This window comes from Xiphias gladius, chromosome 20, assembly GCF_016859285.1.
Source record: "Xiphias gladius isolate SHS-SW01 ecotype Sanya breed wild chromosome 20, ASM1685928v1, whole genome shotgun sequence".
In the NCBI taxonomy this organism is placed as follows: domain Eukaryota; kingdom Metazoa; phylum Chordata; class Actinopteri; order Istiophoriformes; family Xiphiidae; genus Xiphias; species Xiphias gladius.
Window position 1 is genome coordinate 13,242,886 of NC_053419.1, and position 15,943 is coordinate 13,258,828.

At 38.7% G+C, this 15,943-nt stretch overlaps 2 protein-coding genes across 3 annotated transcripts; both read right to left on the reverse strand.

The window, feature by feature from the left end:
• Window positions 1–797: 797 nt before the first annotated feature.
• On the reverse strand, window positions 798–2,156 carry gal3st1b (galactose-3-O-sulfotransferase 1b). The gene is made up of 2 exons (XM_040158072.1): window positions 2,035–2,156; window positions 798–1,947 (listed from the first exon to the last, which is right to left on the reverse strand). The coding sequence occupies exons 1-2, from the start codon at window positions 2,154–2,156 to the stop codon at window positions 798–800; spliced, it is 1,272 nt and encodes a 423-aa protein (XP_040014006.1).
• A 2,508-nt stretch (window positions 2,157–4,664) lies between these two features.
• Window positions 4,665–14,588, reverse strand: prodha (proline dehydrogenase (oxidase) 1a). 2 transcript variants are annotated; one of them, XM_040157862.1, is made up of 15 exons: window positions 14,210–14,588; window positions 13,786–13,994; window positions 12,370–12,404; window positions 11,368–11,517; window positions 11,106–11,170; window positions 10,457–10,573; window positions 10,200–10,279; window positions 9,858–9,939; window positions 8,921–9,013; window positions 8,569–8,715; window positions 8,216–8,391; window positions 8,032–8,130; window positions 7,646–7,734; window positions 6,456–6,682; window positions 4,665–5,881 (listed from the first exon to the last, which is right to left on the reverse strand). In XM_040157862.1, exons 1-14 carry the CDS (start codon window positions 14,546–14,548, stop codon window positions 6,492–6,494), a joined length of 1,872 nt encoding a protein of 623 aa, XP_040013796.1. In that variant the 5' UTR covers window positions 14,549–14,588; the 3' UTR covers window positions 4,665–5,881; window positions 6,456–6,491. The 2 variants fall into 2 exon arrangements, with proteins under 2 accessions (XP_040013796.1, XP_040013795.1); XM_040157861.1 differs by having other exon boundaries at window positions 4,665–6,682.
• Window positions 14,589–15,943: the final 1,355 nt, after the last annotated feature.

Here is a 15,943-nt window from a genome sequence, read left to right on the forward strand (position 1 = left end):
AAACCTTTAGAACAGGGTCCACAACCGTTCAAATGCATTGTCAAACAACTGCTCTTAAGCGTCAGGCCTTTAGATGGCACACTAACACTTCCTGTCCTCACAAATAATAAGAACTGTACCTTCAGCAACAATGCAGCTATAACTAATGGCACAGTGGTAGCTGTCACATCTTATTTTGAATCTTGAAGGCTCAAAAAAAAAAATTGGCACCTGAGCCTACAACAAGTATGATATATCCCTTGAATTTTTTTTTTTTCAGAAACACTTGTACTTGCAGTGAACAATCAAGCAAATAAGCTTTGCACGACAATTCTGAAACACTGAATATGTAAATCTTACCAAAGAAGTGAGTCTCAAGTTTAGAGTTTTACTGATCTAGGTACAACACAGAGGAACATTACGGTTCACACTTCAAGCTAGAACCCATTTTAAAAAAGCGTAAACACACAGTTTTAGCATTGTTTTGACATAATGTACAATTTCGAAAGACACGACAAAGAATGAGAAGAAATTAACGGCCAGTAGATGATGAGTGGAGGTATCTGAATAACTGTGACCCATCTGTTGGCCCATTTGAGAGTGGTAAGAATTTTCTGAATGTGACACATTCCCTCCATCCAAAGAGAATTTCAGCTGCTAGGTGACAAATATGAATTAACATTATGGATGCATCATTCAAAAGAAAACTTCAAAAATGTACTAAAATAAGAGGGAAACAGTTGTTACAAGTAGGTATCATACATACATGGCGCAGGATTGCTATTTCTGTATTTTAGTGTTAAATGTTTCAATCCAAGTCAAACTGTAAAAACAGCATCTTTTAACCAACCCCAGAGTCGAGTAAGCCGTAGGCTTACACCCAAGTCGGATAAGTACTGGATTTCTGGTGTGAGCATTTTTTCGCAAATTGTCCTGAATTCGGGATCAATATCTTTCTTCATGTTGTACCCCAGGATGGAAGACTCTCCAACTGGCTGCCACGGCAGGAAACGGCTGTTCTGAATCTTTTGAGCTTCAACTGCATCTCCTCCCTCGATACAGATGGCTTTCATCTCAGCATTTCTTCTCCTTAGCTCATTTACCTCCTGTTGCATTCTCTCTCTCCCGTACGCCTCTACTCTGGCCCAGAAAGTGGCATTAAAGTGCTGATAGAGTCTCCAGTCAGCCCCGTTCCAATCTAAAGCTTTGGCTCTGAACTCAGGGGTCAGTCGGGATACCGATGAGCTCTTGCGAGCATTTAGCTTAAAATATATAATGTCCTCCATGGTCCAACAGAGTATGTCCTTAAGCAGGACGAGAGACTCCTCAAAATATTCGGCTATGAGGACCAAAGCAAAATGCTTCGATAAGTTATGAATGTTCTTCATCACATGTGGATCATCAGCTTCGACGTTGTTATCAAACCCAAAGTCAAAAAAGAGCAGATTTTTAAGGTAGAATGAGTTGTAAGCCTCTGGGCTGTAGAAGGTTTTAGGATTGTTTAGAAACTCTGCCAGTTTGTTTTTCCCATGGATCCTCCATGTCAGAGGAACTGCTCTGTGATAATAGTGGAAGGACGACTCGAAGAGATCCACAGGGTCACGTAAGATGGTCACGTACACGGCATCTGGAGGCAGGAGCTTGGCTACTTCTTGGTGGTCGAAGCGCATGTGGTTGCAAACAATATTGAAACAGTCTCCAGGCCTGTAGTCCCTCACCTGGGAGCACTGGAAAGGCGATGGGTAGAAGAAGTCATTGCGCTCATCAGGTAAGGCGAATTTCAGCTTGTGCTTTTCCCCAAATCTGAAGAGGATGTTGATTATAGTGCTGCTAGCAGTTTTATGGGTCTTCATGAACATGATATTAACTGCAGGGGAGCACTCTTTTGACTTGGTGCTTTGAGAAGGGGTGCTCACATTTTTCAATAATTTTGCCATGCTGAGAGAACAAGTATCCTCCTGCGTGCCCCTATAGATAAAGTGTATGGATAAGTAAACAGGCTTATCTCACTAAAAATATATTTATTCACTAAATATATTTCTTTTAAATATGTACCTGATCGTCACTTGAGTTGGGCTCGTCAGGCAGTAGAGCACCAGCATGACGTTGGTCAATAAAACCCACAGAATCAGCCCTCGTATTACAGGTGTGCACTTCTTTCCTGTGATGCTTGACATAGTTGAAAACCGAACCTGAAACCTGAAAGTGAAACCAGAGCATACATGTATAGAAGAAAACATTACAGGGAAAAGACCAATAAGGCTGTGAAGTTTGGATACACATCTTGCTGGATTTTGCTGTGTAACTGTTGTGTTCTCATAGAGCCAATGGGCAGCTACGTGAACATCGTAAACAGCTGTGATGTCCTACGGCAATTCTTACACACAGGGCAACTAAATTACGACTTACCTCGCCTCATCCCTCTACACAGTAGGGTAATTATTGTGTATTTACAAAATGGCCTGGCTTCACTTATTTAAATTAAATGTGACCTATAGTATTTATCACTGCTAAAAAGAAGAGGTTAAAACGCAATCTATATAATAAACTGTAGAATAAGAGAGGAAGAGATAGAGTACAGATTATACAGATGCACAAGAAAACGGCTGAATCGTTCTTTCCGTCAAATACAACACGGGTCCCCCATGTTTACACTTTAAACATGTTTACGGTCCATAGATAGCTCACAGCACACAGCAGAAGTGGAACATTAAAGACAGGGTTTAGGTATAAGCGTCTTATTAAAGAAACAATGTTCTCTTTAGAAGAAAACTAAATGAAAATGGGTAAATATCAAAGCCTGTTGGCACTGGACAGATGCTTACTTAAACTTCATAAAAGAAGCATTCCAGAAAAATTCAACTAGGTCGTGTGATGTGAAAAGGTGTGTCCCTGTGCATAACCGACTACTGACTTCTTATTTTTGACACTGGTACTTTGACACGCTGTAGTCCATTTGGTACATTTGATGAGAATACCTATAACGTGCATGTCTCATAGAGTAGCTGTAGTAGTACATAATGAAAGAAATTCAATTTGATTAAAGCCTGCACATTTGCAAGATGTCTCAGCTTGAAATAACAATTCTGTAGAACAATTATCCCGATCACTAAAACAGCCAGAGTATAAATGTCATGGTAAATCAAGAAGGAGTAAATCAAAGAACAGTACACCTGTGGAAGTATGTGTGGCAGAAATACAAGAAAAAAAGCTTTCTTTACCTGCAGATGACAGCATTAGCTGTGTTGGGGGGAAAGATTTTCTACAAGGTCAACCCTCTGTTATTCAGCGTGCTCTGCACACTCTCTGAAGTCATATCTCATTGGCTGCGAGGACTGATAGGAGTCAGATGTGAATTCTCCTCCCACAGAGTCTCAACTGGTTTGTAGAATAGGTTACTGTTGGATGGCAACTCTACATGACTGCTCAAACAGATTTGTGGTATGACAAATGAGCTTTAAAATATCTAGTAGCTCTGTAAATCAAAGTATACTTAAGTAGGTAATAATTAGACTGCTTTGTATATTCAGAATTGGTACTTAAGATGCGATACATTGAAGAGCGTATAATAAAATATTTAGTAAGATAAATTTGACTATTATTCAATTATAAAAATATACAAATATATACACACATCTTCACTTTGTTTGTGTATAAAGCTGAACGGGACTTATCTCCAATCCAAAATCAGGAGACAGTGAACCCCTCCTCTATTGGTCCAAAAAGTAAAGGTGTGGTGGTGGATGGGCATCGACTCCCGTCACTTGCCCCCTATTTAACCAAGTACCGGTATTTCCCCTAAAATAAGGCTATTTTCGCTGTATAATACCAGTTTTTATTTAGTATGACAACGATAGTTCCAAAAACCTTAACTGAGTTGTTTTATTTGCCTACATTGAACCACCGTAACCACCCAGCAGCAGCTCAGAGAACGCAGATATGGAGGATGCACAGATAAGCAGCTTTTTTTTATTTGTCCAGTCACACTATAGTCATCAACAGTGTGGAGTTACAGTTTATTAAAGTTTGTCTGACAATACAAACAATTAAAGACTGGGATCAGATGGATAAATAGATAGTTAGATGGACAGACTTCATTAACAGGGTCCTATGCTTCTGTGCTTCTCATCAGAAATGTAGTAAACATCCCAGTGAGCACACCCAGCAGGGTCTGCCTGTCCTCCACCCAGCTGTGTGCTAAGTGGTGTGGCTGGCTGGATGGTTTTCTGTAGTCTCCAGGTACCGGCTGAGGCAGGTGCTGCCGCTGTTTACTTTGGCTGCATTATCTCTGATTCAGCAGGTCACATCAATTTGGCATAGAGAGCTAACTAGCTCAGTGTGACGAAGGCCATAGTTATTCGGTGTTATTGATTCCATTGACATCAGAATGCGTCAAATGGGACAATCAGAAAGTCACTACGAGATGAGAGCAGGTTTGCATCTATCCGGTCTAGGGTTGCCGTAGTCAGGGCTGCCTCACACTGGCAGAAGCTGGAGCTTGGTTAACTTTAAGGCAGCAACTGACTGTCCTAACATACTATGTCAGTCATAATGTGTAACCTTTGAGTTTCTAACTCCATGTATTATCCCCAAACAACTGAGAAAGGTAACAGATGTTTGCATGTCAGTGTGGTTTAGGACCACTTCCAATATTCACAGTCTCAACAAGAGTAAACACGACTCAGTTTCTTTTTACACCGACTGTATTTTATTGCGTCAAACAATAATTACATATATTTTACAATTGTAAAAAATATGGCATATACTGATACAGCAGTTATGGAGAAACCAAATAAAAATGATGTAAAACATCAAAGTAAATGCACCAAATAAAAACAAGATCTCAGATCATAAACTTGAAATGTTACTAGGTTAGCAAGACATTAAAAACTGATTTTTTTATGTTTTATGATGCATTGCCAGTAAATTAAAAAGGATTTTTGATTTTTTGGGAGTTTTATGTGACTGGTATTTTTCCTTGTTATGATTATTTAACAAAATTTCATGTATATACTACTGTGTTGTAAAATACAAGCATTAGAAATGCTGTGACGGTGACACTGTTTTTAAATTAGACATCAACCGCAGTGCAGACCAAATTCATTTAAGACTATTCACTTAACTTTTGTTATGGCCCCAAAAACACCCCACAACCTTTACAAATGATTAAAAGGCTATGGGCAGCATCGAAACCAGAGACACTGACACAACCCGTCCAGAAATCTTCTCTACAATAACAAGTGAAGCAACGGGCAGTTTCTCCTCCCATGCAGCTTATGCAACAGCGCAGGTGTTTTTAAAGTACTTGAGTGTAGTTTTCCTCGAAAAATCACAGCAGTAACCATGGTATGTTTTTGGAACATTTTGGAGCACAGGGCATAACAGTTTCTGGATTTCTGCTTTGAAGACCTGTTTTCAGTGTTTGATGAGCAGTAGTTGTTCCCAACTTCAGAAAAAATTGAACACACAAACATACTACTTTTTGTTCAGTGGAGAGTAAAAGGGGATTATTTTGTCAAAAACAAAAAGGTAGTTGGGTTTCTTGCACAAATCCATAGTGCAGTTTATCTATTCTTTGGCTAAGGGGCATCAATACGTGGGGGTCATGTGGGATCAAAAAGAGGATAATCTGGTTCTTGAAGCTGCATTTACTTTTAATGCTTTGATGGACAACATGTTATTATTTAAAACCAGACATATGAATATAAATCTAAGCCATTTTTTATGTAATCAAAATCAGTATGCTGCACAATAATTAACAAATGACTTGTTAGTGTTGGTTAATGCTATGACACATAATCACAGCATAAACATACTAAAATGATTTACAATCACCTTGGAGGAGTGTGCAGTAACATCAACAAAACCAAGTTGTACAGTGGCTGACTGCTTCCAGTTAATCCTGTGAAAACCATCATAAGGCACTTTTGAGTACGTAAAAATACACTTAGCACTGAACAAAACATACAGTGTCTTTCATCATTTTAAAAAGCACATGACAGCTTTTATATACAAATAACCCACCTCCAGTAACCATACATACACATATACTTTTCTTAGCCTCCGCTGAAGAATTCCATGCGGTATATCAGAAAGGATAAATGTTCCATGGCATAAACATTTCCACAAGTTCTTTCAAAGTGAGCAAGTTTTTATTTTTTTATTCTGAGGATTACCAGGTCCATTTTAACTTAAATTAACTGATGCTGATTTCGAGACAAATATCAATCATCACTTCTTAATGGAGCCCCACATGGGTCACAACAGCATATCATCAGAGCAATGTCCTAAACACTTTGTTATTAAATATACTGCTAAGAACAAAATAAATCCCTATCACAAACCACATTCAAAATACCTGTAGTTAAAACTTTCTTCAACACAGTGCAGCCTCACAAGCAAAGGAAAGACATTCATCTTCTTCTACTAAGAGCAGTTAGCAGGCAGAGGCACAGTTAAGACGGAGGAATGCTTACAGAAATACCCCAGTTTGTATGTGGTGGTCTTGTGACTCAGTAGACAGGCTGGTAGAAAATCTGGCCACCCAGCACCCTGCGTTTCAGCTCCTTCCACAGCAGGCTGCGCTCTCTCTGGGATCCCTTCATGAAACCACGGTTCTCTTGAGCACGACGAGACAAATATGGAATGACCTCGTTGACTGGGCCATAGGGAACGTACTTGTAGACTGGGAAGCCTGCTTGACCTGTTTTTAACACAGAGCAAGAAAAAACAAGTTTTAAAACAGTACCCACACATTAGGCACATTAAATAAGTTTCCTTAATATATTCATACATATATATATCTATATTAAACTGACAACAGCTCATTAAGTTACCGTATAACTTTGCTACAAGTTTTTGCAAGCAAGTTTTTGTGAAAAAAAGCTGTTAAAAAATGGCGCAGTAGATTAAAGCATGATCTTTATCTATTCAAAATGAATTCATGACGAATAAATATTGGATCAAGGAAACACTGATATGTAAAGATAGGGTTTTGATATTAGGTAACAAGTGATATGACAAGGTCAATCCAGCCCCTATGTCTTGCTAGTGGAAGAAAGGTCAGGTCTGCTACAGCATTAACCATCACTACTCATCTGTCATAAACCTCTCCGCTGATCACCAGATGATTGCATCATTATTTAAACAAAACACAGTTTTAGTATATAAAGTTCAGTGCCCTCTACATTAGGATGATGTTGAAGTTGTGTGTCAGTTACTAGTGTTCTGTCATTTGCAAGACACAGCTCCTGTTGGGCTCTCACATTAGATCCAAGAATAATCTGGCTAGCCAACTGGTTTCACCTCAAAGAAAATCATAGGATCTGACTATTGTTTCATGCTCTATAACATATACCATATACACTGCTATGTCTACTAACTGTCGAACCGTATTGGGTGGTGATATATTTATGTTTAGACTGATAGCGTGCGTCTCTGCTGAACCAAACTGACATAACATTTGGTGATAGAACAGTTAGGATGTTGAAAAACAGATTGGATGGATCCTTTCTAAAGGTCAGTGGCTTCCACAGTATTGAAAAGCTTACGTCTGCAGGGACTATGTGTCAGTGGAACCTGAATGGCCACATGACCAAGTGATGTAAGACTCCGAGATTCCATAACTTGCTGTTTACTTTTAGTATCCAAGCTGAGCACAACATACCTAGTGGGAAGCTGATCTGGTCACACATGCCCAGCAGCTGTCCAAAGTAAACTTTATTCTCAGTGGGTGAAAGGCCCATCTCATTCATCCTGAAAAGACAGAAACACGCATATTAAAGGGCTGTTACATAATGAGAGCTGGAGTGTGGTATTTCACCACTGGTGTGGCAATTTCTTTCTGTAAATCCAATAATTGCTTTGGAAAGTTGACAAAGAATACATTTACTTGGAGCAATATCCTGAGCATTAGTTTTAACCATTAAGATTAATCCTGGATGAATGAGAGATTTGAGGCTTTCATATATTTTAAAACTAACTCTGCGCTTAGTACAAGCCGAATGTTCTACCATCTTTGAATTTTTCATGCAGGCCTGAGACAAAACGTACTTTTCTAGGGTGAATTTCACTGTGTCCTCGTTGTGAGATGCAACCATGATATTTGCTTTCCTGCTGTGTTCAATCTTCTCCAGCACGTACTCCAAACACCTGAACAAACAACGAGGCAGATGGTTAGGATGTAGATGTTTTCTAGCTGATCTTCAAAAGGCCTTGATAATAATTCAAGACTTACTTGTGATACATCCTGTTAGTGGCCTCATAGTCTGGGTTTATTGGGTCTTCGTAGCCAATCTCCTTAGCCCTTGCTCTCTCTTGGTACATGTAAGCTCCACGGACCAGTTTGGCACCAAAGTACCAGCCCTCCCGCTGTGACAGCTCAACATCCACAGTTACATTGTCATAGGCCTCCTAAAAGCATGGAATTGTTAAAAAAACACACACTCACAAAAAGATATGACAGTTTATTACACAACTCTGGCTACATTTTGGTTTGACATTTGAGATAAAAAAGAAGGAACTGCAGATTTAAATAATCTGTGGTGAAAACTGTCATAATAAGCTCTCATGAGGGAAGTATAGTCTCACCTTAAGGTAACACTGGTAAGTGTTGAAAATGATTGGCTTTTCTCTGTTGAATTTCCTCTGCATTTCCAGGGTCAAGCGACTAATAGCTGGTTGGAAGTATGTCTGCTCGGCATCCACCATTAGCCTTACCCCATTCTCCATAGCATGCTGGAGCACACAAAGAGTATTCACAGTATTTACAGTTTAAATGGTTCTATACATTTAAGTGAAACTCATCAACGCGCACAGGACAAATCAGCAAAACAATTCATTTCTGAACCAGGCCTAAGATTACACTAAATTTGTATAGTGTTCTGTATTTCCTCTTACAATTATTTGCTAAATGCACATATAATTGTTTTGGTTTCATTACCTTGGCCAGAACATCCACTCTCTGCAGCATTCTCTTCATCTGTCTCTCCTCCTCAGCTGTAAACTTCTTCAACAAAGATTCCAGGTGGCCTGTCTGCACATAAAACACACAAAACATTTCATAATTTGGCATTTGCTTTCTTTATGATCAGAGTAAATTCGCAGACTTTATCTGCATGTGACAGACACGGCAGAAGTTGGGTTGGCAGGGCGGCAGTGAGAGCAAGATGACTGTCTCTGCCATTTTGCCCCCCATCTGTCTTCAAACTGGAACCAAACCAAAAGACAGAGTTTCTAAACTGCGCTAACTGCCAGCGGCTACATTAACATGTGCACTTAAACTATATCTTATATCAAAACTGCAAAAATACTGCAAACCACTGTAGATTGAAACATAAAAAGATTTTATGTTTTACCTCAACAGTACAAACTGTTAATTTTTGTGAAAATGATTATTATCTTGTGGAAAGAAGATCCTTTTTGTAGTGCCAACATGGCCTCTAATAACTTATTCCCACAATATGGCAAAGAAGTCGGAGTTCTGATGGGGCAACAAACACTGTTGTCTTGCCCACAGCCATTTTTCTAATTTATCGTTTACAACACTATCTGTTTATGAGACCACTAACTGTCTAATTACATTTATCTGTAAAATGTAGGGGTCTGACATGTAATGTTCAGGAAGTATGTTGCATGTTTTCACTTTAAACTGGAAAATGATCAGCAGGAAATGGGAAGCTGCTATCAGTGCTGTATCACTTCTGGAAAAAAAGTCCCTTTGAAGATTATTTAGGGGTCTTTTGTGTTTTATTGCAGAGCTCACAGTTTACACGAGAAATGTCCAACCTATTGAGCTAACACAAGTAGTCCAGAATTGTTCCCTTGGCTCCTTTCAGAGTCTGGGCACTCCACTAAATATTTACATTACAACGACTCACCTTGAGATTTGGCACCATAAGCAGATTGGAGATTTTTGTTGTATCATCAATTAAACTGTTCCAGTCCAGCAGATCTATTGTTCTGGAAATAAAATGTGAGAAAATGTATATTAAATTATGTAAAATTCGAGTAAAACATACTTTAAATTAAATGCCTTCAGAATATTTTAGTTGCAGAATAATTAGTGCTAGTTTAGCTAGAAGTCTAAACCACAGGTCATTTGATACTTGGCTGTGTCTAATTAGCATTTCAAGATAAACTCACACTGTTTCCCTACTGATTTAAGTAAAAGTATTAATATGTATTGTTGTTATTATTGCACTAATGAGTGAATATCTTACCCTGACAGACCCAGCTTCTCTCCGGTAAACCAGTTCTCAATATCATCCTTGGCTCCAACACCCATCTCAGTCAAACTTTCCTACAAAGAAACATTTCAGTAATTAAACATATATAATGCATGATATAGGACTAAAATTAGTGAGGGCTTAAACGCAACTAAAGTGCATCTTGGAAACAACTAAATATGATTTGAGGACAGCAGTTAAGCATGAGCATGCACGGACCCACTTTAGACTTTGCTGAAGCCTAGACACACCTTGAGTTGTTCCAGCTCCAGTTTTTGTTCCAAAACCATCATTTCAGATTTACCCTGCTGAGCTGCGAGGAAGTTGAAGAACTGTCTCCATTTTACTAGGACTTCTGAAAACTGGAGCTGTTCAAACACAGAACAATTCAGTAATGATCAAGTTATAATACTGCAAATAATACCCCACATCGCACTTTGTGATTCAGGGTATTAGCTGTACACATAAGTATTTTATTCACAGAAGAATCACACCCCTTGCTTACTGTCTATTGGCACATCATTTTCATTTTTCTCTGAAAAAGTTAAAACTGAAAAACTGGGGCGTGAATCCACCATCTGACACAGGGAATGTGACTATCCTTAAACCTGACAATTTCCCTCTAGTAATATTAGAATTTCAGGGATTAAAACTGGGTTTGTACACAGTATTGTGAATCTAAGATTGTACTAATCTATTGGCATGGACTCAAAACCATAAAGAGGTAGATAAATGGCTAATGTTTTATTTCCCCATTAGTCTGTAATGGTGATCTTGTGCCAACACGCAGTTTTTTTAGTGTTGGATCAGGCAGCACTGTTGTTGCCAAATTAATGCAAATCATAACTTTATCTAAATTCTGTAACATTAACTTTTTGATAATAATGAAGTTAAACTTACAAGGAACTGTGGGCGTCCCAGAGCTGTCATTTTGATGGCAGAAAATCCGTCAGTGGAGGCTCCACCTGAAAATGAAAACAAATTTTATGTCACTTGGTGCTGCATAATTCTCCATCCATTTTCATTTTTAAATTCAATTTTTTTTTTTTTTTTTTTAACAACGGTGTTAGTATTTGTATAATCATTATATATTAACCAAACTCTAACTAACATATCATGTTTCTTATTTGCTTCCACAGAAACCTTACTACTTACTACTTACCAGAGGCTTTAATGCAGTTTATGAATGTCTCCATTTGGTTGTCACATTTGGCCTCATCTGCATAGAAATAGGTGCGAGCACTGATGACCCCCCCGCGCCTGTCCCCAAACTGACGATGAGCCTTATATTTCTTCTCACGATGAGCAGCATCTGGAGTGAAAAATGATAGCTGCTTCACATGGCAAAAAAGACTTCATTTTGTGATTTGATGAACAACTATTAACTGGGAGCTCACTGGACGTTTAATGTCTGGTCCCATTTTTATGAATCAGACAGCATTTAAGCCAACAATACTCAGAAATTATACTAAAAATAGAATACATTTCAGAGACACTATTCAAATTTAAACGTTATTAACAGTAGTTTCTCTTTATTCTACAACGACTGTAAAGTCAAGTTGTACAATAAATAATAAGTGAGTGCAGTACATTTATTTATTTATGCCACAATAAATGTATCACAAGCAAACATGGCTTATGGGAATTTTCACATTTTATTAATCATTCCTTTATTGGCAATGAATAGCCATCCTCAAAATAATATTAAATTTCTGTCTAAACTCATCATGAATGACATAGTAGCACCACTACCGTTACTAATATAACTGTAAGACACAGTAATACTTAGAAAAAGTATTAAGGAATTAGATTTGTTATTGTTAAATTAACATTCATTATCACATAAGATTTAGAAACAGGACCAGAGAAAGCACTAGCAGGTGAATGATACAACTGAGTCTCAAATATCAACCCTGTAACACAAAGTTTCTTCTCACTGTAAACACTGGACAGGACATTTCAGAGCCCACTAGATCCAGGTGCCAGAACTATCCAGGCTTGACCACATGGCTACATAACTAGACATAGAGCTCCTGACAGTTGACATAGAGTCGTGTTGCATTCAGGCCAAGCTGAAGCAACTGAATATCGAAGCAAACCAGTCAGTTCAGTCTTGCCACTGCACTTAATACAAAACAAAGTTATTTTCTACTGACATACACACCTGGACTTTCTTTCTCTGCTTCAGAAACACATGAGCTGAAAAAGAAGGAGAGATTAGCTTTACAGCAGAAAAAATTACTCTCATTGCATCCACCCAAAACACTTCACCTTTGGATGCAACAAATGGAAAATAGATTATACTGTCTATAGTGCTAGTTTTAGAGACCTTTTCATGAAATTATGATGACATATTTTCCTAGACATGTGACATGAGAGACATATCAGGAAACAAACAAAACTACTGTATCCAATGTGTTGTCTCCTCTATGGAGATAGCAGTCTTTCCCTTCTGTGGATTCAAAAGGAGTCTTGATAATGATAACTGGAGTTCAAATCAAAAAATGTGGTTGGATTTTGTTCAGCATGTGTATGTTCATGCTTAGTGAGATAATCCTCAGGTAAAAAAATAAGCTTATTTCCTCCTCGGGGCATTGCATAACACTCCCATGTATGTGTGTGCGTGCCCTACGAAGGGATCCAGTACATTACTCTAAAAGGCTGGCAGCGTTTCCATGAGGTACATCCCCCTGCAGAATGACCAGCTCAACCAATCAGAGGAAAGGGGACTGTCCCAGCTGACCAATAGAAGACAAGCAATGTTTTGCGTCCAGAGATGAAAAAAAACACGTTAGGTTTTGATAACTGTCCATTCATGGGGAGGAAAGATATTATGGTATTATATGACTCATGTGAATTTGATAAGACCTGTAACAGAAGCCAGACCTTGTGATAAGATAAGAATAAACTGGTATTGATGTATAAGTATAGGTCAGTGGAACGTTTTAGACACTATGTTCTGTTTGTAAATAAAGGAGACAAAGTAGAATTTACAGAGGGAGAACATATAATGCTGACATGGGTGAAAGAATAAATAAATATCTCATGTTCACAAACAGAGTAGTAAACTAAAGTGGTTTGCCCAAACCTTTAACCCGCGTTTCAAATATCAGTGCTGTATGGTTTGAGCAGTGAATTTCCCGTTGCCAGCATATTCTATTAACTGGTATCAGGGTTGGTTCAGAAGGACCGAGGGCAAAATGAGCTGTGGGGCCCCTCCAATATGTGCTCAACAGTCACCGAAGCCCGGTGACCTTTAATGTTCATAAATGCTTTGGTTGTAAAGGCAATGACTCAAATTCAGTCTAATAGTTATACTTACCTCATTCACTATCAAATAACTCGCCACAATAGACGTGGACTCAAACTTCATCAGTCCTTCATTGGACTTTAATAATAGCATTGCTATAAAGCTATTATGAAAGCTATATATATTAAAGTTGAAATACTGATTAATTGTGCTTTGGTTTAAAACTTCCATACAACATTTCGTAATGTGTGAACCACCGACCAATAATGAGAAAATAGCCTACATTGTTGTAACCAAACTCCTACTCTGTCAGATGCAGATCATACTCACTCCATTTCCTTCCTCTCTGCCTCCTCTTGTGTCAAGTCCTCTTCAACGCTGTAGTCCAAAACTGACCCCACGCCAAAGGCCTGATTCTTTCGGATTAAAGGTTTGATGGAGTTGTGGTCTTCCCCTGCCACAAACTGGCCATAGAAGGTCATCTTCATGAGCCTTTCAAACATCCACTGACCAAGCAGCTTCCTGGTCAGCTCCATCAACTGATAACAAAGCAGGGAACACGAAGTTGTTCTACCTCTGTAGCTCAGTGCGATTGAAATAGCCTTAGTTCATTAGATACTAGAACTGAATCTTATTCACTGAAATTAAGCTGTTACACTACTTCAAGTGTGACTCGTCAAAAGTTGAGAAACCCTTTTTTTTTTTTTTTTTTTTAAGAACGAGAGCAAACAGGTTAGCTTTTCAAACAGCTCACCTCTTTGTTCTTTTCAACGAGCAGGTCAATCGTGCAAAGCTTGAAGACCAGCAGACTTCGGAGCAGTTCCACGTTACCCTTGCTTTTGTAGGCTTCCTGGGTGTTCTCGAAGTCAACGTGGATTTTGTTCAACTGCGCATTTGTACCGTCTTTGGTCTGGCTGATGAGTTCGACCGGCACTGCTTCCACCACGGGGCACCCGTCCATCTGTTGTTCTCGCTCCTCCTGGCCCTTGGTGGATGCCACTGTCGACCGACATCGTCCAGGTGAAATGCGTATTTTTCCGACACTGGCCGGGTTGGCTCTAACAAGTGCGGCGACGAACTTGGCGTACGACATGGTTTCCTTTCCCTCCCCTCACTTTCTGAACGCGACACTTTTAAAGTCGCCTCGCGCTGGGGGGCGGTGCCGCACTTGTTACGTAGCGCTGCCTTGCATCACGCGCGAACACACACGCGCGCACACACACACACACAAGCACATGCGACGGACTTCATGGCTCCTTTTACTCAAATTGCTGTCTTCGCAGACACCCCTGTCAGGTTTCAGCTCTCAACCTCTTAACACACAAATGTCCCCGTATGGATAGATAGATAGACAGACAGATGGCGTACTATTAATCCCGAAAGGGAAATCGCAGTGTTGCAGACGCCACTTCACATAAATCACAAAAACAATGAGGGAGGTAGCAAACGATGCAATTAAAGGAAATATTACATACTATAAAAAAAAGACCAAATAAAGTATAAAATATAAAAATACTATAAATAATAGAAAAAAATTAAGAGAGACTTAAGAGAGAATCATAGCTATACTATGTGCATACTGTATTGCTCCTTAAATGGCTTTACAGTTGCAATAATCATCTTTAACAATAAGCACACAAGGTAGGAAGTAAAACTGTATTTATATTGTACATTTTTCTTTATATGGCAATTTCACGCATGGGGAGCTACAGCATGTATCAAATCCTGCACCAGCTTGTTCCCTGCTTTTCAATGAAGCTATGTAATGTTTACAGTGAAATACTCAAACCCAAAACTCCATGTTTTAATGGCTGCACTGTACCAACCAAACATGCAATGTCCCATCAAATGAAAATATTCTAGATGTTTTGTGAAGCGTTTCGTACACATTTACCCAAAATTCAGCCTGGCATATTAGGTATGTTTGGAAACTTTGGGATGTCCACCAGAATATTAAATGAAACCTCTAGGTTTGAAACAAATTTTTCTGGTTGGTATTTTGTCTCTCCTATAGAACCTAGACCCTTTCAATAAAATCATTACATCTTTCACACAGGTAGAATTATTGCGGGGCCAATTGCATTGTATTGGAGTACTTCTACTCTATATTTTATTTGTACAGTCTACAGTATTTTACCACATTTTGTTCATCTTATCCAACAGGTTGGTCTTTTTATTTGCAGCATCTTTTCTTGAACTTGCAGAGTATTTTCCCCTGCCTTCTGAATTCATAATTTTGTATATTATGATATTATGATCAGTTACACTTTCCTGCTTTCCTGCTTCAATCTAGTTGTATATTGTCAGCATTAAGTATCCTCTTTCTTGTACTCTTTTCTTTTTTATCAGAGTGGCTTACTATATTGCTAGACCTGTATATCAATCCAGCAATGTAACAATTACAGTAAATATAGTTTTTATTAATAACTGCCTATATGAATAATATGTTTCTTAATCAGGGAACAATTTTTTTCCTTATCAAAACATA

Excerpts from the sequence above, each read along its gene's own strand:
- gal3st1b (XM_040158072.1), bottom strand. The coding sequence starts at position 2,156 with ATGTCAAGCATCACAGGAAAGAAGTGCACACCTGTAATACGAGGGCTG. Across the intron at positions 1,948-2,034 it reads CCAACTCAAGTGACGATCAG|GGGCACGCAGGAGGATACTT; the intron begins GTACATATTTAA and ends CTTTATCTATAG.
- prodha (XM_040157862.1), bottom strand. The coding sequence starts at position 14,548 with ATGTCGTACGCCAAGTTCGTCGCCGCACTTGTTAGAGCCAACCCGGCC. Across the intron at positions 7,735-8,031 it reads GTGAAATTCACCCTAGAAAA|GATGAATGAGATGGGCCTTT; the intron begins GTACGTTTTGTC and ends CTGTCTTTTCAG. Across the intron at positions 6,683-7,645 it reads CCAGATCAGCTTCCCACTAG|GTCAAGCAGGCTTCCCAGTC; the intron begins GTATGTTGTGCT and ends TGTTAAAAACAG.